General features: G+C 38.7%; 1 protein-coding gene across 13 annotated transcripts in view; it reads left to right on the forward strand.

Annotated features, from left to right (window-relative positions):
* The window catches only part of Carmil1 (capping protein regulator and myosin 1 linker 1), a 305246-nt gene that overhangs the window by 201612 nt on the left and 81542 nt on the right, over positions 1-22092 (forward strand). For all 13 annotated transcript variants that reach the window (XR_015439361.1, XR_015439362.1, XR_015439363.1 and 10 more), the window contains 6 exons: positions 7467-7548; positions 8274-8373; positions 8475-8529; positions 12387-12559; positions 14167-14235; positions 17544-17637. Coding sequence is in view for 10 of the 13 variants with exons in the window: in XM_087181828.1 (XP_087037954.1) it covers positions 7467-7548; positions 8274-8373; positions 8475-8529; positions 12387-12559; positions 14167-14235; positions 17544-17637 (573 nt within the window). In the remaining 3 variants the exon portion in view is untranslated. The remainder of the gene's footprint in view (positions 1-7466; positions 7549-8273; positions 8374-8474; positions 8530-12386; positions 12560-14166; positions 14236-17543; positions 17638-22092) is intronic.

Below are 22092 nucleotides of genomic sequence, written 5' to 3' on the forward strand. Positions count from 1 at the left end.
GTTCTTGTAAGGTTCAAGGGAGGTCTTCTTTGAAGGGTGCCTCTACACAGTATCTGGTACACATCACTGTTGATTGCCTTGCTATTTTTTCCTATCTCAATTTCTTTCCTGACTCTTCAGTCCTTTATGATCTTGTTCTTTTCTAATTGTCTAGACTCAGTGATAGGTCAGTTGTGGCTTTCTGGAAGGCAGTATTATGTCATAGTTTGTCTTGTGTTTCCCTTGGTTCCTAACAAAATGCTAGGCACTAAGCCAACACTAGATATTGAGTAAAATTAACATATTATACCTCCGAAAATTCTAGAGTCTGAGAAGTTTGAAACTGCACCATATAAATTGTCAGTGTAGGATTTTTCATTAACTTGGGCTTTAGTATCAATGTTGTGACTTACTTTTCTTGTTTGGAAAATAGAAAAGCAAAATGTACCCCAAAAAGGCCCTCAAAAATTAAACTTGTGTTGTGGAACTATCAGTGGTCTTTCACTTATCCAGACAGAGTATAAAATAGAAACCAACTGTGGCAATAAGGTAGGAATTACCTGCTTACTAGCACTTTATTAAGGGGCATGTCAGTAATTAAAACCTTTATTAAAGTAGGAGTGAGATGAAGGAGAATGGGAAGGGTTATCAAAGAAGGGAGATTGGTATCCATGTAACAGCTCTTTTAGATCAAACTGCTGATTAGCAATGATGTATGATGTGGTTTTACTATCCTTATTAAATACCTTGAGTACTACTACATTGACATTTTTTATTTAATTCTGTGATAAAGCTGAAATGAGAATAAGTGATCATGTGGGTACCATATATATAGACAAAGAAGATGAGGTCTAAAGAAACTGAAATGATCTAACTCATTAATGGCAGAGCCTGATTCTCTGTTATTAATAACAAAACTGATGGTGGTAATTATTAGAATATTAAGTGTGATTAGGCATTTTCTTCTCAAATGCGGTGATACAGGAAATGTGCTCGAAGAATAGTCACATTGCTATGTAACTTGTTTCTTAGACTTCTTTGCGATCTATTGGGAATCATTCAAAGACAGTAATATTAAGTGAGCCATATAAAATTTGATAGATCAAAAATGTCAGGACGTAGGCAGTCTCCTGTGATTCAGCCTAATTGCTGGTAGACTTTTACTTTTATCACTTTTTAAAGACAAAAATTCAGATCAAATGATTAATCTCTGATGGGTGGATTAAGCACTGTTGTTTTGATAATCCCAACTTAATTTTGGCCATTTCTTTATGGATTATAGGAAACACTGATACCTGTGAGAAAGAGAAGCCTTGAAAGTATGTCAGTATCATGTTTGTTGTAATTTTATAGCTTGAATTACTGTACTGGTGGCCACATGGGAAACTCATGTTGTATTGCTGTTTGTGAAAGCTGGTGGAACATAAAATTATTTTGCTAAACTGTGTTACAGTGTTTTGTCACATTTTGCTTCTTAGGGATAGATACTCAAATTTAACTAGATATTGGTTTGTGCCTCTTTATGAAAAGAGTAATCCTCCCTGCAAGGCCTTTGGAGTTATCAGGTAACCCATGTTGGAATGCTTGACACGTTGAGGATTTGCCATTATTAGTCTTTTGTATTTGGAACTCAGAGTTTATGTGATGCTCCCAGAAAGGAGTTTCACTACCTAAAAGTTTAAGATTATGCAAGTATAGTATTTTCTCTCTTATTTCTTTATTTAGCCAAAGTAAGCAGAACCTTCTTAGCACACTAGTCAAAATCATAGAAGAATTTATGTGATTCTTCTATAAATAGGTAAATCTAATTTTAAAATCCAGAAGATGATGGAGAATGTTTTTCCCTATCACGTGGTCATCATGGGAGGTGACTTTCAAAGTTACCGGGGCTCTGGGGACTTGTCAGGTGTGTGGAGCACTGTGCTGGTACTTTGTGCTCAGAGTGGTCCAGCAGTTTCTGATCTGGGCCCTGACAGTTCAGTGCCTCCTACAGGTACAGAGACCACAGCTTCCCCAAGCCATAGAAACAGAACCCAGGGGAAACACTTTGATGTTTTTTATGTCCATTCATCAGTAATTAACTTTAATAGAAACCATCTTCTGGACAGAATTTTTGATACAGATTCACCTCTTCTGTTGATGTGGGGAAAATGCAGGGATGAATTTTGTAATCAGGCTGTGTAAGAGTCAGAGAAGGTAAACGACATCATCTGTGATGCTGGTGGAGGAGGTGAGAGAGTAACTGAGGAGGAGGAATCAAGCTTACAGTCACATTGCTTAAGCAAATTTGTTTGAAAGGAAACATACACCATGTTTCTTTATTATTCATTCTGAATGCTCTTGTAGTTCTTACAATATTTCACTGTTTTTCTGAAACAGCCATTTCACGTTCAGTAATTTGACTGACAGAGATTCACACTTGATGTGATGAAAGTGTATACAGAAATTTATGACTTATAAAGTTGCTTTCCCATTAGACAAATATCATTATTATTTGGAGAACTAAATCCAAAAGTATAGTCTGTATTCTTTTGGATCTGTGAGGACTAATATGATTAGTAGTAAAATTAACCTTGCATTTATAGAGAACTTCCATTAATGTGGTCTACCTTGTTGATGTTATCACTTCATTTCCATCCCCTTGATCTCTTAGTGCTGCAAAGGAGTCCTGTCTTTTGTATGAGAAAATGACTCATTGTAGTCATGAGAGCCAAGGAGTGTAAAGCCAGAGGCAGGCAGTTTGGAATCAAAAGGCTTCTCTGACACCTGGGGCAGGCTTGGGAAATGATTACCTTCTTTCAGCCTTTGTTTTTCACCTGTTGAGTGTGGGTGATAATAGTTTTCAGGGAGAGCTTCTGGCACAATGCCATGCTGGGCTTCACATGTGTGAGCCATTATCTGGGGAGGAAGAGGTTTGCTATGGGGGGGCTCTTTAATTTGAATGTCAGAATTTATAACATAAGTCTAATATTGCCTTTCTAAAATGTTATTTAGAAAATACCAAAATTTTATTTTGATAAATAATATTCTTTATTTATCAAAACATTGCCTTCAAAGCTGTTTTGCATCTTTCATGAAGAATTAGGCTTATTATTTCAGAGTCACACCTGATTTTGGAAACAAAATTGTATATCCCTGTATGGGCAGATTTCCTGTGGTTGATCGTAATTCTCTCTCAAAGACTCAGGACTCAGCTTTAGTACAGATGTGCACAGAAATGTGTGTCCATTTCCCTTGAGGTTAGTTCCAGAAGAAGAGATGTGAAACTGTTCCATGTGGTAGTAGTGATACCAGAATTCTGTGCGTCTGTTTACCCAAATGGAGGCAGTGGATCTGTGCATTCTGATCTGTTTTTAGAAAATCACATTACTTTACAGTCACACCTCAAGAGAAGAACTGATAAATATTGGAACTGAATTCTAAAGTCTTTGATTTTTTTTCAGAGATGGAAAGTGTTATAAATGGCACATGTGAAACCACTCGGGACAGTCCTTGTGTTTATTCTAGTGAAAAGAGACTGAAATTGGGGGTAGATTTCAGCAGCTATCTAGGAAGAGCCGAGTTTATTACATCCGTGAGTGGCTAGACTGACATAGAGAGAGAGAGAGATCAGCAGCTAGTTGGGAGAGATTTCATTCATGGGTGGATGAGCTAACAGAGAGAGAGAGGAGAGAGATGTTAGCAGTTAGTTGGGAAAGGAATTAGGCTTATATAGGTATTGAAAAGGGAGTTTATGATTATAAGAAGGTTCCAAGGACAGCGCAGGTGTGTAGATAATCACTGGACTTCTCAGCGCTGGGGAGATTGTATATTCTGTCTTAATTTTCTTTTTAAATGGCTGTCTGCCTTGTTTTCTGAGTTGCCTGTTATTTGCTGAGAGCAGCCTGTTTGCATTGCAAAGGTCTCATTCAGGCCAGGCATGACAGAAAGGTTAATTATTGCTAAGGATTAGTTGCAGGTCTAGGTGTGACCGTTCCTTTAAGGTGAGACTGTCCTCCAGGTTATCATGTGATTCATGGCAATTGATGATCAATAAAAAAGAGAGCAGCAGATATTGAAATTTGCAACAAGTAGGACATTGTAGCAAGTGAATAGAAACTTTCAAGGTGATTCCATTCAATCTGAGAGTCATTTTACCAACCTAGATGTACCATTCTTGGGTACTTCTCACCTGTTACTTCCCTGTCAGACCAGGTGTGGAACATAAATCTGCACATTTCACATGATAGGCTGCACATATGAAGGAAACATTTTAATACATGCAACTCTTTGCACCCTGGAATGGCTGTAGTTACATTTATCTTTTTAGGTACAAATTTGTCATTTGTTATTAAACTGTCTTAGCAATTGGACATTGAGTTAAATTTGTAATTTTGTGCATGTGTGTGTGTATGTGTGTGTTTTTGGAGAACTTAATACTCCTCAGTTTTATGTGCGAAAATATCCAGGGTTAAAAATTAATTTATTAAAATTAGAACTCATATAGGAGAAAATAGGTAATCAGAGATTATTTTATACTTAAAATGTTTTGTCACATGCTTTTAAATGACAAAATGATCTTGAGAAAGAAAGATAAATTATTAAAGGCAATAGATTTTAGGGGATTTCTTTTTGGCTTCCTTTTTCCTCATTATGGATATTTGAGTATTAGATGTACCTTCTCACTTAGAATGGTGAGTAACATCTGAAAGGAATGGGAGGAAACTACTCTCAAAACAACGTGATTTTATTTTTAACATTTTCAGAAGTGTTCAGTGATTCGGTCACACTCTTCTTTGGTCTTCCTTGCTCTTAAATAAAGCTAGGGTGTGGGATTCAAATGAGGGCAATTTAAAAACCAGTCTTACATGCATACATGCAGACAGGGCTCTAATTATGCAAATTTACTTAAAAGGATTTTCATTTACAGTAATGGAGAAAAGCTTTTACTCTTTTGGGAAGGCTCTAGCTTTCGGGAAATTTTGGACACTTAATAACTATAAATTTAATTGAATACTCTTGGTAACTGAAATTTCAGTTATTTAAATTTTTGATTTTGTTTTAAGAGCACATTTTAGTTAGAAATGTTTCTTTGAACCTTTCCTTTTTTAAGCTATGTATTTTGTTTTGTTTTGTTTTTTGTTACCGGGGATTGAACTCAGGTCCTTATACTTGCAAGGCAGGTGGCGGAACCACTGAGCTAAACCCCCGGCCCTATGCTATGTATTGATAGAGATTCCAGGTTCTTTATTCTTGTTCTGCTGCTGCTCATAATGTTTTTTCTGTTTTCTCTTTGGGCTTTCCTTAGCTTGGCCATTGTGTAAGTACTTCATGAATCAATAAGTTAGGGTATATTAGTATACTCCATTATCTTAAAATATTGGAATATATATTAGTTTTATGTGCAAATGTTAGATATTATCAGTAAAGAGTGTAAAGTAAAAAGAAGTGAACATGTAAATTCTACTTGTATTTTTCATTTCTATGCCTGGAATCCTTTTATTATGCAATGGTAAAATATGGAGATTTTCTTCTAGAAATTTTATTTCTCAACAGAGAAATCACTGTCAGCAAATATGAAACTGTAAAGATTTATGAACTTATTTTTATCTTCTTAAGTTCATCCTCTCTTTTCAGGCTCCAAAAATCAAATTATGTTTCTTTGAAGCACTTCCTTAAGTGAGTTCTTTCTTTAGCTTTGACTGATAGTCTGCATACATCATCTGCATACATGTTTACTTTTTCAAGTGTTAACAGAATGAGAAGAGTGCTTCTCAGAACTACTTATGGTGAAGAACCTAATGTTTTTTGTTTTTTTTTTAAAAATGTCTATCATAAACTGATACTTTTATAAATGTTACAAATGAATTACTAGCAACATACAATGACATAAAATATACAGGCCCTTGATCAAGTTTTAATTATTATATGCAGTAGATCTAAAAGTGCTGCCAAGGTTTCTAAAATATTTATACTTAATTTCTGTACTTACTTGGTTCAGACCAGTAACAAAGTGATAGCAGACTGGTGCTTGTCTGCAATCACACTTCGAGTAGCAGGGCACTGGGGAAGATCTGGAGGTGGCAAGGTGAGAGAGACTTGGTGAGAGTGTCTGTGTAAATCTGGAGCTCTGGAAAAAAAATAGCAGGCTCTCTGTATATTTGGGATCCATACTTGAAGATTCAACCAATTGTAGATTGAAAATATTTGGGCCCCCAAAAATTGTATCTGTAGTAAAAATGGGCAGAAACACCACCCCTGTCATCATTCCCTAAACAATACAATATAAAAACTATATATGTAGCATTTACTTTGAGTATTGTAAATAATTTAGAGGTGATTTAAAGTGTATGGAACAATGTCAGTAGGTTTTACACAAATACAGTACTACATCTTGTCATATGAGAGATTTGAGCATCCTCAGGTTTTGGTTTTGCAGGGGGTCCTAGGATCATTCCCCCATAGAAAACGAAGGACAACCAGATAGTGAAAGGAGCTGGTGCTTACTACTGAAGACAGTCCACACCCTCACTTAGAAGCGCTGCACCTGTGGCGCTGGCCTGAGTGTCCCTGAGGTGGGCAGATCAGTCTCTTTGAGAGTTCCCTCTCTGCGTGAGCTCACTCAGATATCTCAGAGCAATCTGCTATCACTTTCAAAAGTGGGAATGGCTAAAATTAAACACATCAACCAAAAAGTATTCCTGAATAAACATACACCCCGAAGATCTGTGAAAACTCTGCTTCAGGTACAGGACGGTTTTGGTCTCAAAATAAAAAATAGTGAAATAGTGAAGTGAGGATTATCTAAATTCATATATTAAAACTTCAGCAAATAAAAAATAGCACCTTATATCATGAATTTGAATTTGAAATGTATCTAAGTTTTAATTTGCTCACCTGAATAATGGACCTGCCATGTTTCTTTCTTGGGACTGGTAGGTTCCCTATCAAAATCACTGAGCAAAAGGGACACAACTTGGGAAACTTCACATCCTGTACAATGTCTTAACTAGAGGAGGAATTCAACAAATATTTGCAGAATAGGAAAAAAAAAATACTGTGATCTGCATAACATAGGCTTTGGCTTCATAGAAGTTTGGGTTTTGTCTCCTTGGGTTGTTTTTCTGCTAATGGAAAATTTATACCTTAAGACCAGATATAATGAGATGCAACAGTGACTTGCTTATGTCTAAAACAGATCTGTTAGATTTCCAGAAGTTAGAAATGAAGAAAGTTCTTGCAGGTTGGTGTATACTCTCTTACTCATAGCAGGGCTGCATAGTCTCCATATTTCTTCTGTTTCTTTTTCTAAAGATTTTAGGATTTAGTGTTAGATCATGTAGTGTGAGAAAAAGCAATGTTTCTCTTCCATTAGTAATAGATTTTTACCATTGATAATTGCTGTTTTATGAGGGAGTTGGTAAGCTTTTACTTTTTCTTTGGTCTTAAGACTAGCTACACCTCCAGTAAGATGAAGACTTGACTTTGTGTTTGGCTCTTTTCTCTAGCTGAGGTCAGGAGGAGCGCAAGTCTTAGAAGGCTGCATTGCTGAAATCCACAACATTGCCAGCTTAGACATCTCCGATAATGGTGAGTCAGGTATCAGAAAAGAAACTCGAACACTGTTTGAAGAAAGTTAGGAAAGGGAAAATAATCTTCTAGCCTGATCTAACCAGTACCTTCAGAACAATATTATTTTCTTGACTAATAGAAATTTAAAATTTAACATCGAGTTTATTCGTGGACCAAATTTTTACCAACATCATACTAGGTTGATTTCCATGGCCAAATATGCAAGGAAGTTCTATGTTATAAAACAACTCATTTAACAATCAGTTCTTTGATAAAGTGCTGAGCCCAACTTTTTACATTATTGGTTGTAATAAAATTGGAATCTTATTTACATGTTCAGAAACTTACTAGCTCCTTTCTGACCATCTTGGGAACCTATTTGTACAGGCAAATTTAAACTGCAATTACCTACCATGTTGGGATCCTCTCCCATACAGAGATGGGGACAGTTGAAACATTCTGCCATCATCCATTCCCAAATCCTGCTGACGTTGTTTAGCCACCAATTGTGTAAGAGGTTTAGATAAGTCTTTGTAGAGAATGAGTTTATTCCTGTGGATTAATAGGACATGAAAAGATGGCTAAGAGTTCCTTTGAAAACAAAAACTTAGAATCCCAGTCCCCCACCCCAGCCCCAAGCACAGTATAGGAAGTCATCCAACTGTGTGTCACCTTTCCTTAATTGTGTTCCAGCTGAGAAGTCTTTTATGCATGTGTCTTTTGATTCTCTACTTTCTTTCCAGGTTTAGAATCTGACCTATCTACTTTAATAGTGTGGCTCAGTAAAAACAGATCAATCCAACACCTGGCATTAGGCAAAAATTTTAATAATATGAAATCCAAGTAAGAGTTTTGAATTTTTTTATATAACAATGATGAAAATAACCAGCCTCCTGAAAGCTTTTGATTTGATTCCACTGTCCACATCTTTAAAATCTCTTTAGAAATCTGACACCTGTCTTGGACAACTTAGTACAGATGATTCAAGATGAAGACTCAGTGAGTATTATTTTAAATACTTTTGACTAACATCTTTTGTTCATTGCCTTCCTATTGATTATTCATGCTGGATTAATGGCAAAAATGCTCTCAGATAATTTTATTTAAGTGTAAATTTTCTGTTATTTAAAAAAACAGGATATTTATGCTATTGTTTTTAAAAATTTATCCTTCACTTCATTCAGCACCAATTAAAGGAAGACTCTAACTAATGGATTTAAAAAATGGATCCCTGTGCCTGTCTTTTAATTAGCCATACCATTTCCTAACTTCAGCTAATATACTAATCAGCAGGTAATCTAGTTGACTCTTTTTTTTGGTACTGGGGATCGAATTCGGGTCCTTGCGCTTGCGCAGCAGGCGGTGAAACCACTGAGCTAAATCCCCAGCCCTTGACTCTTTGATCTTATGTATATTGACAAACATCTTACTGTTGTTCATTTAGTAACTATGCAGAATGACAAGAGACTAAAGAAGTTTCCTCTTAAGTTGCTTCTTGAGCTCTAGTAATGCTCCTTTTATTTTTAGCCTCTTTAGTTGTTCCTGGGCAAGACTTAGTTCTGGGGAAAGAAATTTAATTTCAGATATTTTGCTGCCCTTTAAAATATATTGGGAAAACAAAGGGTATTTTACTGGCAAAGTAAAAAGCATTCTACCATGAACCTTTTTAATTTAGAACTGGTGGGTCGGACCTCTTATCTTACTGGTGCTCTTTAAGGTTTTGCCCCCTTCCTCTCAAAATCCTATTTGCTTACCAAATTCAGCCCTGTATATTTCCTCAAATCCAACTTAGTTTGAATTCCTACCAAAAAGAGGCATATTATTCATGTTTTGTTATAGCTACTCCTCTCGGTTGTGAGAGTGATTTCTTATATTAATCAGATAAAGTATGGTGTATTTTGCAAAGAGAATAATTTCCCCCTTTGAATTCACACCAGAAAATAACAGGAAATTCTATTCTAGCTTTAAGCTAGCTAGCTTTTCTGGAGGGCCTAGGGGCCCAGAGGGATGACAACAGGACCTTTTGTGCCCTTCCCCTTGCCACACCTATCCAGGTGCACTTAGCTGGCTGGCAGGAGAAATTTCTGTTCTCTCATCTCTTCATTATGTGTGTATAATTCTTAACCAGGGGTGAAAAAAATTAAACTCATTATTATTTAATGAATTCAAATGCTTCTCTTTGCCCTCATTTGCTAATAAACCCCGTATTTTGTTACTCTTACACTGGGTTATTAAAATTAGGGATATAATTAGGATGTAATTTATACTTTTCAGATTTATGCTGTTTGTTTTACATATTTAATTTGACTCTGCACCAGTATTTGTATTTCACATTTTCCAATTTTAAAAGATTAGGGAAGCCAATTTGCAAAATTGTACTTATTTGCAGAATTCATCCCCAAATATTTGTTTCTTAGTACATATTTTAGGAAAATTTATATTTTACAAAAAGTGTCTGTATTTCATATTTTAATTACATTTGTGTCATCAAATTGTTTCTGTAATTGTTGAAGTCTCTTAAACATTTTGATATGTAAAACTCATCTAAAAACATATTTGCAGGTGACAGTGTTTGCTATGTAAATGTGAAGCCTGTCAAATTTAAGTTTGATTAATGTGTTACTAATAATGCTATACAGTAAATAGATTTTTATTTTCATGCCATTGCAAAGTAGGCGACTTTTTCAAAAGGCAGTTACATTCTGTTTTTTCCCTACTTTTGAACCAGTATTTCAAATCATTAGGAGTTGAGTCTTGTGAGTTCAAAATTTCCACAAATAAAACTGGTACAATGGGCCTCAATTAATAATTTTAATTATGTAAGAGTTTTGCGTATATAAAAGTGCCCTATGCTTTTGTTGTTCTAGCCCATGGGATACTGTATTCTCCCAGAAATGCACTTCCACTCAGTTGGAAATCTAGATGCCTGTGGGAAGCCATTGTCACCTTCAGCTGTAGATAGCAGCTTCTGGCTACTGTAGCCAGAGTCCCAGGATGGTATTGAGAGGCCAGGGCAGCAGAGAATCTTGATCTGAAGGATTACACACAAACCCATGTTGTAACCAGAACAGAATGTGTTTCTCCTGGGAGTGCCTGGACCCAGGAGACAGTCTCAGATAAACATGTTCAGCTTTGAAAAGAAACAGTAAGAATTCAAGTAGTTATGGTACATGGCCGTGCAATAAAAATAAATCAAGAAGGGATGACCTTATAAATATGCATGCAATTCAGGCTGTTCTGTTCACATTAATGACTCTACCTATTATTTTTAAATGTTAACTGGGGTGTATTAGAATTTGAATGTAGTGCTAAAATCATTACTTGCTAGCTTGAAGAGTTGGCAGTTTTCCAGTATTAGGAAGAAGCCGTAATATATCATTTTTGTGGTAGTTGAATAGAAATTATTGAAATGATAAGAAATGTGATCATAGCTTTTGATTAAAGCAATACTGCATTTATTTCTGTGTAAAACAGTCTCTTGCCTGAGTCTGAAGCATTTTTAGTTGTTTTTTTCCATTTACCTGAATGGAAGCCATCTCACTAAATCTACCTGAGTCTATGGGTATGCAGGTTTTTGGGCTGAGGTTTTAATTGCCTTCACACTTAATAGTCCATTTAGCTCTTATAAATTTGATTCTAGTTAGTACACTGATACCTACTGATTTCACAGTAGATGAATTAAGTTTAGAAAACATGATATAATTGGGATGATAATGATGATAAATATAGTCAGACACATAGCAGCACTTTGTGATAGCTGAGTCTGAAAGTCTTGGGCAGCTCCTTGTCTTCTGGGCCAGTGGTGGATGCCCCTTCTCAGGTGCTGCCAAGGAAGTCAAGGTGGAGTGGCTGAGCAGACACAGGTGTGCCTTAGGCTGTGTGGGGTCCTGTGGAGATGACAGGCACTGGAAAATTCGGTCATAGATAACCCCAGGGTGTACTTCTGGCATCTACCTCCCTGGGATTTCAGAGCTGCTTATGAGCAAGACTGATGTAGACCACTTCATACAACCTGGAAGGCATCCGAGTCCCCACACAGGTCTTAACTCTAACCATGTTGGTTCCAGCTCTGGAAACCTTTAATTGTACATATATCTTCTCAATCAAGCTTAGAAGATAGAGTTAAGAGGTGATGATCAAGAAGTTGTAGGATAAGCTAAATGGGCAGCAGAACATAATGCCTTAGAGCATGAAATCGAGAGCCAGACCTTTTAATCTGCTTTCTAACCATTTCACTTTAATTGGATCACTTAACCTTTCTGTTTCACATTTGAAAAATGAGAACAGCACCCAAGTACTGGGTGATTGGGAGGATGAAGTAAATAAGTACACGTCAAAAGCTGAAACAGTGGTTAGACATAGTTATTTGTTCAATTACTGTCAGCTATTATTAATCTTGGCCAGTTTTTATTTTGCATTAGACTTCTAGTAGAATTTTAAGGTGTCATTTCACCTTGTATACAAGTAAAATAAGGAGGGACAATGTAGCCATAGCTGAGGGGCATCTTTGTCTCCTCCTGTCCTACACTTCAACAGAGCCCATCTGTGACTTCCTTAGAAGAGAAGCATCAGGGACTGGGGATTTAGCTCAGTGACGCCATGAGTTTGATCCCTCGTACCCCCCCTCCCCCAAAGAAGCATCAGGTATTCAGCATCAAAACACAGCTTCTCCAAATTTCATTCCACAGGTTTATGCCAGAACTTTCAGGTTCCAGCCAGGAGTGACTTTTAGGTAGTAGTTTCAAAATCATAGACTGAGTGCCAGGAAAACACGGCCTGGATTCTCCAGGAAAGGGGTCTAGAGGAGCTGCTGCCTTGATGGGACTGTTGAGCTCTGCCTGGTGTTTGCTCCACAGCCTCTGCAGTCCTTGTCCCTGGCTGACTCAAAACTCAAGACCGAGGTCACCATCATCATCAATGCCCTGGGAAGCAACACCTCCCTGACCAAAGTGGACATCAGTGGGAATGGGATGGGGGACATGGGAGCAAAGATGCTGGCCAAAGCTCTGCAGATCAATACCAAGCTCAGGTAGGCTGTGCCTGGGGGGCCAGCTGGGAAGAGGGGCCCCAGTTTTAAGTCTTGGCCAGAATACAGGGGCAAATGTCTCCAAATTTAGACACAATGATTCCTTCAGACTTGTCTTTAGCATTTCTATGAGGTAAAACCTGGGAAATGCCATAGTTACCTTTCCACATTGGTGCTGGCAGCTGCTGGTTGTGCAGATAACAGCAGTGAGAACCAAGGAAAAGTTTGTAGCAGCATCGAGCAGCAGAGTGGGACAATGTGAAGGGTTGACCTGAAGGATTTTTCCCATCACTGAACAACAGGATGAGTTCTGGGCTGCATCATGCAATGATTTCATAGTTCTGCAGACATCAAGCACACCATGCACTTGCACAACCTAAGCTGGCTATTACATCTGTAGGCAATAAAATCTGTGGTTCATCATTGACCAAAATTCCTTATTTCACGCATGATCATACTTAGTTTTGGGTCTTATTTCACTTCCCACTCCTATAACTTAAAGACTTAAAGCATACGGGGTACAGAGGTTTGCAGGTTCCAAGGCACATTTACACTTCTGTTCACGGGTTTCATCCACAGTGTTTCCTAAGCATGGATTTTAAAGGACTATAGTGCAGCACCCTGCTGCCATCATTCAGAGAGACTGAGGTGTCACCAAGTCCATCCATCTAGTAAAGGAAGAGCCTGTGCACACTGCTCCTCAATTCTTCCCTCCTGTTTGATTTTCTTACTGTCTGGCCTACAACAGAATTTGATCCTTCTGTCTAAACTGGAGCCAAAAGCCAAAAAGCACAGCAAGGTCTTTGAAAGTCAGTGTGTATGTGAAGAAGGTCATTGAGATTAGAATGGAAAAGCAGTAAGTCTTGTAGCTGGGATCATGCAGATAAATGAAAAGTGTTTTTGGTGTCAAGGTGAACTGATGAATTCTAGAATACCTCTGAATCACACACATTCTGAAGGTAACATCTGTAAATTTCTTCTAAAGTAAGTTTTGTGTTTAGTAAGTTACATAAGCTCTATTTGTAGTAACTGAGGTCTTGGCATCAGAGAGAGAAATTCCAGGATTGCTGATGACTCCAGGGTAAGGAAATGATGAAAACATGAGAAAATATGGCAAGATCTTCTCTAGGTTTTTAGAATGGAGAAAGCCTCAATACTTAAACTTGTGTATGTTAGGCATAGAGCTGTTCAATGTCTTCCCTAAATAGCTTCAGCTTTAGACACAGAATTTAGAGTACTAGTGAGGGATGTAGAGTTTTCTGGCTTACAAAATGCCCAGTATTATAATGATAAGTTAATGTAAATGCTTTTGCTTTTAGGTGCAATTTTCCTACACTATTCGAGGGGTAAATGAGTTCATGTGTTGGGGCTGGGGTGTAGGTCAGTGGTAGAGCATGTGCTTAGCATGTGTGAGGCCCAACCTTCATGCCACATCACCAAACAAAGCAAATATAATTTGGGAGAAATGCCCATCTTTATTTTGTCTAAAACTAAGATGAACATTATTCCTTGCTCACGTAATGCCACAGTGTTAGTTTTTATCCAATGAGAGAATTCTTTCCTTCACTCCCAAGTGTCTGATCATGTATATGGCTTGTTTTTTTAAACAGGACTGTGATATGGGACAAGAACAACATTACTGCACAAGGCTTTCAAGATATAGCTGTTGCCATGGAAAAGTAAGTTTTAATGGTCTGAATACAGAAGAGCCAGTGGTGTCAGTATTACCTGTGGGATAACTGAAGCCAACAGTAAACTGGGGATTGAGGTGCAAGTTTACACTACTGCTAATGAGACAGGGGGCCTCGGAAGACATCAACTTTCTTTTGGCCTGGGTCCTCTCATGTGTAAAATGAGGGCAGAAATGCCTGATCTACCAACGCCATCACACAGCCTTGGGACTAAATGAAATCAGGTGAGGGGACACATGATGGTTGCTTTATTTCTTCCCTTTTTTGGCCATTGTAACAAGTTTGAATCCAGTGCTAAATAACAAGGTCCAGCAAATAAAGGGGAACTTGATCAATGATAAGCCCCAGACTAACTTTTCCCATTACCATAAAATACTTGTTACTTCCATTACTAAAGCTTGTGATTATTATTTGTTGTCAAATGTACTTTTTCAATTAACTAAGTAAAATAATAATACTAGAAATCTTTTTTTTCTTGGGATTTTTAATCATCCTCTCCCCCCTTTTTTTTTGGTACCGGGGATCGAACTCGGGACCTTCTGTTGTGAGGCAGGCGGCAGAACCACTGAGCTAAATCCCTGGCCCGGGATTTTTAATCATCATACTTGTTATGTAAACCTAAATAATAGTAAGAAAGAAATTACTCTAAAGAATAATTATACTTACCTAGAATAGAATAGCACTGCAGTGAGAATATACATGCCAAGGGGACATTTGCAAGACAAAAGGGAGAAATTCCCTGAAGCTACTTGGATCACGGATACAAAGTCCATTGGTCTTGGGGTTGTAAGGCAGGAGTTGATATCAGCTCATTTGGATTAGTACCTTCTCTCTGGGCATGTGTTCTGCCCAGAGCATCTTGACTGAATTGTCAGCGACTTAGAGAATGATAAACTTTCTTACACAAAATCTGTGCACTCCTGCAAAGAATGGATGTGTATGGAGTGAGAAGGGATCTCTTGTAGCCTTTGAAAGTCCTTAGAACATACTTGTCTCACACAGGCAGATGTGAACCCTCTGCCTTTTTACTTCCTGGCTCCAGCTCGACTGACCCTGATGAGAACCATGTCATCTTGGTATCATCAGCTTCCGTGCATTCTAAAGTGAGAAATTATCCAAGCAGATTGTTAGCATTGAAATGGAGACGCTATAAAACGTTGCTGGGAAAAAAGGGAGACACAGAACAGAAGCCCTTTGCTTGGGAAAAGGGAAGAAGTGTTCATTCTTGTACAATTCCCTGGATTCCGCCTGTATATGAGTTCTCCTAGGAGGAGCTCTTGTGCCCCGTGTGGCGTGGTGGACACAGCTTTAGACCAGAATTAGGAGCTCTCCAATCAGCCTCTGACTCTGCCACCAACAAGCCTATGGTCTTGACCTCTTTAATAAATGCTTTTTTTTTTCATTATGTGAGAGGATAAGAGTAAATGTTCTCTAAGGCCTTCTGATCCTAAATCTCATGGTTCTACTTCAGCCAGAAGGGCAGAGTTGCTGAGTCCTTTGGCCTTTTGCGCTGACCTGACGCCGTCACAGAAGGTGGATGAGGCAATTTACACCATGGAATCACTATAGCCACCTCTTCTCAGGGCCTCTGTGACTGCAGAGCCACGTAGAATTACTCTTGCAGCACCACAGAGCTGCTGAGTAGGGAGGTACAGTTACTTCTGTGTAGCTGCATGTGGGTCCAGAGGTCAGAGTTGGCACCCTGAGGTGGCTGTGGGCTGCAGTCCAGGCTGGTGTTGAAGAGAAGCTGGCAGCAAGCTCATCCAGTGCCCGGTGTTTCCAGATGGACCACAAGGCCTCTGGACCACAGCCTGTTGTGTGCACTGTGGGACAAGATGCCAATATTTCATAGTCACATTTGGTTTAAATCTGCTGGTCTGTAACATGATAAAAATTGGATAGGAGAAAGGGAAATCAAGGCTATACGAAAGACATATTGTCTCCTAGTTTCACTTGGCTGGCTCCTCTTAGGACAAACAGTTTTGCTGAAACAAAGCTAAGATAAAAATTAGAGTTGTAGAAATGATAGCCTTCTCTGTACCTTACACTTTTACATTATGGTACCCTCTGAGTTGGACTGGGTGAGTACTTTTTCCATGAGATAATTATTTATGTAAGTTACTATTATTAAGATAATTGGTTTTTTTCCTTGGTTATTTCTTCATTGTCAGTACCTTATTTTTGGAACTAGTTGTTCATTCTTCTAGTAGAAATTATCTAAATGTTCCTGAACATCTATAACTGCTGCTCGTTGTTTAGAGACCGAAAACAAGGTAGCATTGGATGTGATTCAGTGCAGTAGGATAACACCTCAAATGCTACTAAGTGCCCCAAAAGACAACACCTCTTGAGTGCCAGGCTGTAGAAGTTGACAGGTGCATTTTGGGGTGGGAGTGAAAAGACATCCAGTGGCAGGGTTTGCTATTATAGGGGAGTGTCGGGGCCCATGTCCATTTGTAGAAGGGTCAGGATCAGAGGGTAGTGACCAGACTCGGAGCCCTGTGTGTTTTTTTCTCAGAGCAAGTGCCTCACCCTTGGACCCTTATGTGTAATCACCTTGTGATGGCAATGAGATAATACATGGGCATAGCAACAGGCACAGCCACTTTGTTCAGTTTGTAGAGCCTAGTGGAGTTGGGCCGACCTTGAACACAGACTGAAAAGTCCCAGTGAGATCAGTGTGGTGAACCAGCAGAACACCCTTCCCCAGTGACTTATTCTCTTTACAGGCCCTTGTTGTGGACTTGTTTATTTAAAGGAGCCAAAGACTACCCTTGAGCTTAGCCAAAAGGCCGAGATGGGGAGCCAAAGACCAAACAGGCTGTTTTTGTGGATGCTAATGACTGTGCCTTGTGAGCACACGTTTTGTTTTTGTTTTTTCCTCTTGACCCATTTGGGTCTGGCTGTCACATGTAATTGCTGTTCTGGGCACGTTCAGATCTGCTGGTCACAAACCCTGCTCAAGTTGATGCTGTACTTTTTTTTTTTTTTAAGTTCTCTTTCTCTGAGTTCATCTTTTTGGTTTTAATTTGAAGAGTTTGTCCTCGCTGTAATTTTGAACTAAAAGCAAACCAACAAAACTGTGTTTTGTGAGACGTTGGCAAAGAACAAGGCTGCCTGGGTACTGTGCATGTGGGTTCCAGAGAGGGCTGAGCTGTGATCTGGGAGCTTACAATGGTCTGGCGACTCAGTGTTTTCTGAGCTACTCTTCTAACTACCATTTGAGATTTTTTTCTAAAGTTCTGAGTTAGGGTCATATTATGTTATCTTATAATTATATTATCTTCTCCTTCTAGGAACTACACGTTGAGATTTATGCCAATTCCCATGTATGATGCTTCTCAAGCCCTGAAAACAAACCCTGAAAAAACGGAAGAGGCTTTGCAAAAGGTATCAAAGTTTCAACAGCTTAATTATATTAAATTCACTGAGTGGTATTCATTGTCATTTTGAACATATGAAAGGTACTTTGTTATTTTACAAAGGTGTTTTTTTTTTTCTCTATTCTTGTACTCAGGATAAGCATAATGCATAAGTTGGGGAGGAATGAAACAACAAAGACTAAACATTTGTCATAAAATTTTGGTGGAATAAAGTAATATTCTTACATTAAGCCTGTCAGATCCTGAGCATAGATCACTTCCTGATTATCCTCAGAGACTGTGGGGAACTAAATGGAACTTTGCACAACCTTCTCCTCACCCTCCACAGATAGAACCCTGCATCCCTTTTTCATCAGGAAATTTAGAATATTACTGAGCTTTTGTTTCACCATCCACAAATGTTTCTAAATCGATCCCGGTTTTCTCCTTCTTCTCGGCAACATTGGAGGATGATGGATACCTCTCCTCATTCTGTGTTAGTCAAGTTTTTGTTGCCATAACCAAATACCTGAGAAAATAGTTTAGAGGAGAAAAGAGTATTTTGGTTCGTGGTTTCAGAGGCTTCAGTCCAAGGTCAACTAGTTCCAGTCCTGAGGGCCTGAGATGAGGCAGAAAATCATGGTAGAATGGTAAACTGCTTATCTTGTGGCAGCCGGAGAGCGCAGAGAGAGAGAGAGTCAGAGAAGAAGCCAGTGGTTAGATGTAATCCCCTAGGTCATGGTCCATTGATCCACTCTCTTCAACTAGAATCCATTTCCGTTTGGGTCATTTCTTAGTAATGCCACTAGATTATGATCTCATCAGTGGATGAATCTACTTGATGAAGTTAGAGCCCTCCTGGTCCATACTCTCCTCCAAAAGCCCATGGATTGACAATCAAGCCTTTATCACATGAATTTTGGGGAACATTTCAAATTCAAACCATGGAACTCTGCAAAGCCTAACCATCCCCCCGTGCCTTTGACCCCATCATTTCTGCCCTGTCCTGGACACCTGCCTTCTGAGTCCTTCTCTTGCTTTATCTTGTCTTCATCTTTGATTTTTATGGCTGCTTTTCTTTCATTTTAGATATTCTTAAGTGTTTCCCGTCCAAAGAATCTTTCTCCACCTTTATTATGGTGTTATTTGGGATGTCTTGGAATCTTTCCTCACCTTTTGTTTCTCTGTCCTTGATGGGTATCATCCACCATCTTGTCTCCAAAGCCTCTTTCTTTCCCACATCTCCCTTAGCCCAGTGGTCCCCAACCATTTTGGCACCAGGAACCAGTTTTATGGAAGACAGTTTTCCCATGGACAGGAGGACTTGGGGATTGTTTGGGGATGATTCAAGTGCATTACATTTATTGTGCACTTTATTTCTGTTTGTTTGTTTGGAGAAAGAAATAACTTTTAATAGCAAAACATTTATTGGTACATTTTAGGCATATATAAATATATCACTCATCATCGGAAATTTGTACCTGTACATTCTTACATTAAACTCTCATTAGGAGTGCACAACCTAGATCCTGTGCATGCACAGTTCACAGTAGGGATTGTGCTGCTAATCCAACAAGAGTTGGAGCTCAAGTGTTCAGGCAGTGAAGCAAGTGATGGGGAGTGGCTGCAAATACAACCACTAACTAACTTGGCTACTGCCGCTGAGGGGGTGGCAGTAGTGGGTGGCAGGTAGGGGAGTTGAGGGGCTGTCCACTAACCGGTTAGTCAGCAAGTTGGCCAATTCTGTAGCAAAGTATCTCCACTAGCTCTCCTTCTCCTTTCTTAGTATAGGTGTCTTCCTTCAAGCCCATTATCTCTCATGACATTTGCCTCCTCTTGTCTCTTCTCCATGTTACAGTAAGGAAAAAAAAATAGCTATTATATTACAAATTTGAACAAGCTAAAACCCTCGTCCATCCCTCCTTAGTTGCTTTCAGGGTAAGAAAAGCAGGAAATCCTATCCAGGAATTGGCTCCTCTCCATCTCCCACTGTACCCATCTCCTCCTATCAGGGAACTTGTGAGAAATGCAAATTCTTAAACTGGGAACCTGAGGTAGGATCTAGCAGCCTGCTAGTACTAGCTTTCCTGATTGCAGAGTTTAAGTGTCACTGACCCCCTGGAGGCAGTACTCATACTTTCCATACTGCCGTGCGTGCGTCCGTGTGTGTGTGGGGGGGTGTGAAACTGAAACCCAATATCAGGTCATCAAGAAGATGTCTCAGGGCTACTTGGCTCCCCTGGGTGGACGATTTTCTCAGGAGTCCATATGCCACTTACACATACACATTGTATGTATATAAGTTTCTGCCTCTGTGTTTCTTTGTCCTAATAGACTGTGAGCTCCTTCAAGGTAGAACCTTTGTATTTTATTTCCAGCAGCTAGTACAGTGCCTGCTGTGCATGCTTAACTACTTCATAGGCACTTGTTGAATAAAAAAGAGTAAGGTTAGGAGAGGGAGGGTATGACAAAAGGAATTATTCAGGATTTAGAGTCTAAAGATCTTACTTCAAAACAAAACACTTTCTGGCTTTGTAACCATCAAAAAATTACTTGATTTTTCTCCACTTCATTTTTTCCTGAAGTTACAGTGGTTGACAATTTCCCAAAATAAATGATAAATATTAAACTATAGATCCAGAAAGTACAGAGATAATTACACTGAGGATATTATATTGAAATGGCAGAAAAGCAAAGATAAAGAGAAAATCTTAGAAGAAGCTAGAGGGAGAAAGCACCTAATATACTGAGAAGCAAGGATAAGAATCACATTGCACTTTTTTGTGGGAAACCATGTAAGTAAGAAGGGAGTGTAGTAAAACCATTATAAAGTGTCGACAGAAAAAAGCCAGCAGCCTAAAATTCTTTATCCAGTGAAATTATCCTTCAAAAGTGAGGAGGAAAGATTTTCTAAGATAAACAAAAACTGAAGGAATGTGTTGCCACCAGATACCTTGCAAGAAATATTTTAAAAAGTTCTTCAGGGAGAAGAAAAATGATACAGGTTAGAAGTTCAGATCTATGTAAATAAAGGAAGAGGGTTGGAGGGGGAATAAGTGAAAGTGAAGTAAGATCCTAGTTTTCTTTTTCAAGCTGGTCTAAAAGATAACTGTTTATTCCAAGTAATAGTAACAGCTCTCTACTAGATGATAACAGCATGTGACCAGGGGATGGGAGGAGCCCACGGTACACTGTTGTAGGGCTAATGCACCACCCACGAAAGGGGTAGTATTGTTTAAAAGTACACTTGGATTGATTATAAATGTATATTTCAAACACTAGGATGAACTCTTAAAAATAAATTTATGAAGATGTATAAGTTGAGTACCCCTTATCTGGAATGTTTGGACCAGAAATATTTCAAGTTATACATTTCTAAATTTGGGGATATTTGCATATACATAATGAAATATGTTGGGGATGGTACCCAAGTCCAAATACAAAATTCATTTATGTTTCCTGTGTGCTTTGAACATGTAGCCTGAAGGTGTTCTCTTCAGTTTTCTGGTGCATTTGTGTTTTGACTGCAGCCTGTCACCTGAGGTCAGGGTGGAACTTTCCACCTATCACCATGACGTGCCAGCACTGAAACATTTTTAGATGTGAGAGTTTTTCAGATTAGGGATGCTAAACCTGTGAGACCAATGTGCTAGAAAAATGCTTACTTAAAACTAGAAGGTAATCAGAGGGGAAGAAAAAAGAAGAAACCAGAACAATTAAATGAATTAAAAAATGTCATACGCCTCGTAGATTCCCATCGAACTATGTGAAGTCATGCAGTACAGGCCAGAAACTTCGAAAAGACATAGAAAATGTGGGCTAGGGCAGGAGACTATAAACATATTGAGAAATTTATAGTTTTTAAAATGAGAATTAATGACTTTATAGCTCATATTTATTGGTTTTTCTTATCGCACTTTACTGGGGTCTTACACATGCAAGTTTTCATTTTATACCTAGATCTGTGTCCATTGGAATAAATAATTTTACTAATAATAAGAGTAGATTTCATGCTAGTCTTTGTACTTTTTAAAAATGCATGATTCCTTTACTAAATGCAAGCTTTTTGCTTCTTGAGCTGCCACTATTTTAGGCAGGGAGACTGTCCATGTCTGACCGGCTGTAGTCAGTCTCCCAGCTCATGCCAGCTCCCATGGTCTGGCGAACATGATGACTGTCTGGGTCCTTGCCTTCCCATCTGACCTTAGCCAGGCCCTCATTCTTGGTCTCCAGGAGATGGGCTTTCTATCCTTGGCCTGGAACGGTGATGAATGGAAAGAAATGTATCATGTTCATCCAACATGTGCGTTATTTCAGTGGTGCTGGATACATGGTTGATATTGAAGACACTTGAAAATTGTTATTCTTCTTTCTCTTAAACTTGTTTGTAAAAACAAGCTTTGAGTATTATTTTAAACAAATAGCAACAACAAAAACTGCTTCCGGGCTTAGTCTGAAGCCTGGTGTGTGGGCTGGGGAGAGG

The sequence above is a fragment of the Heterocephalus glaber genome, unplaced genomic scaffold, assembly GCF_053883595.1.
Source record: "Heterocephalus glaber isolate CG9 unplaced genomic scaffold, H.glaber_assembly_v1.0 deba00001472, whole genome shotgun sequence".
In the NCBI taxonomy this organism is placed as follows: domain Eukaryota; kingdom Metazoa; phylum Chordata; class Mammalia; order Rodentia; family Bathyergidae; genus Heterocephalus; species Heterocephalus glaber.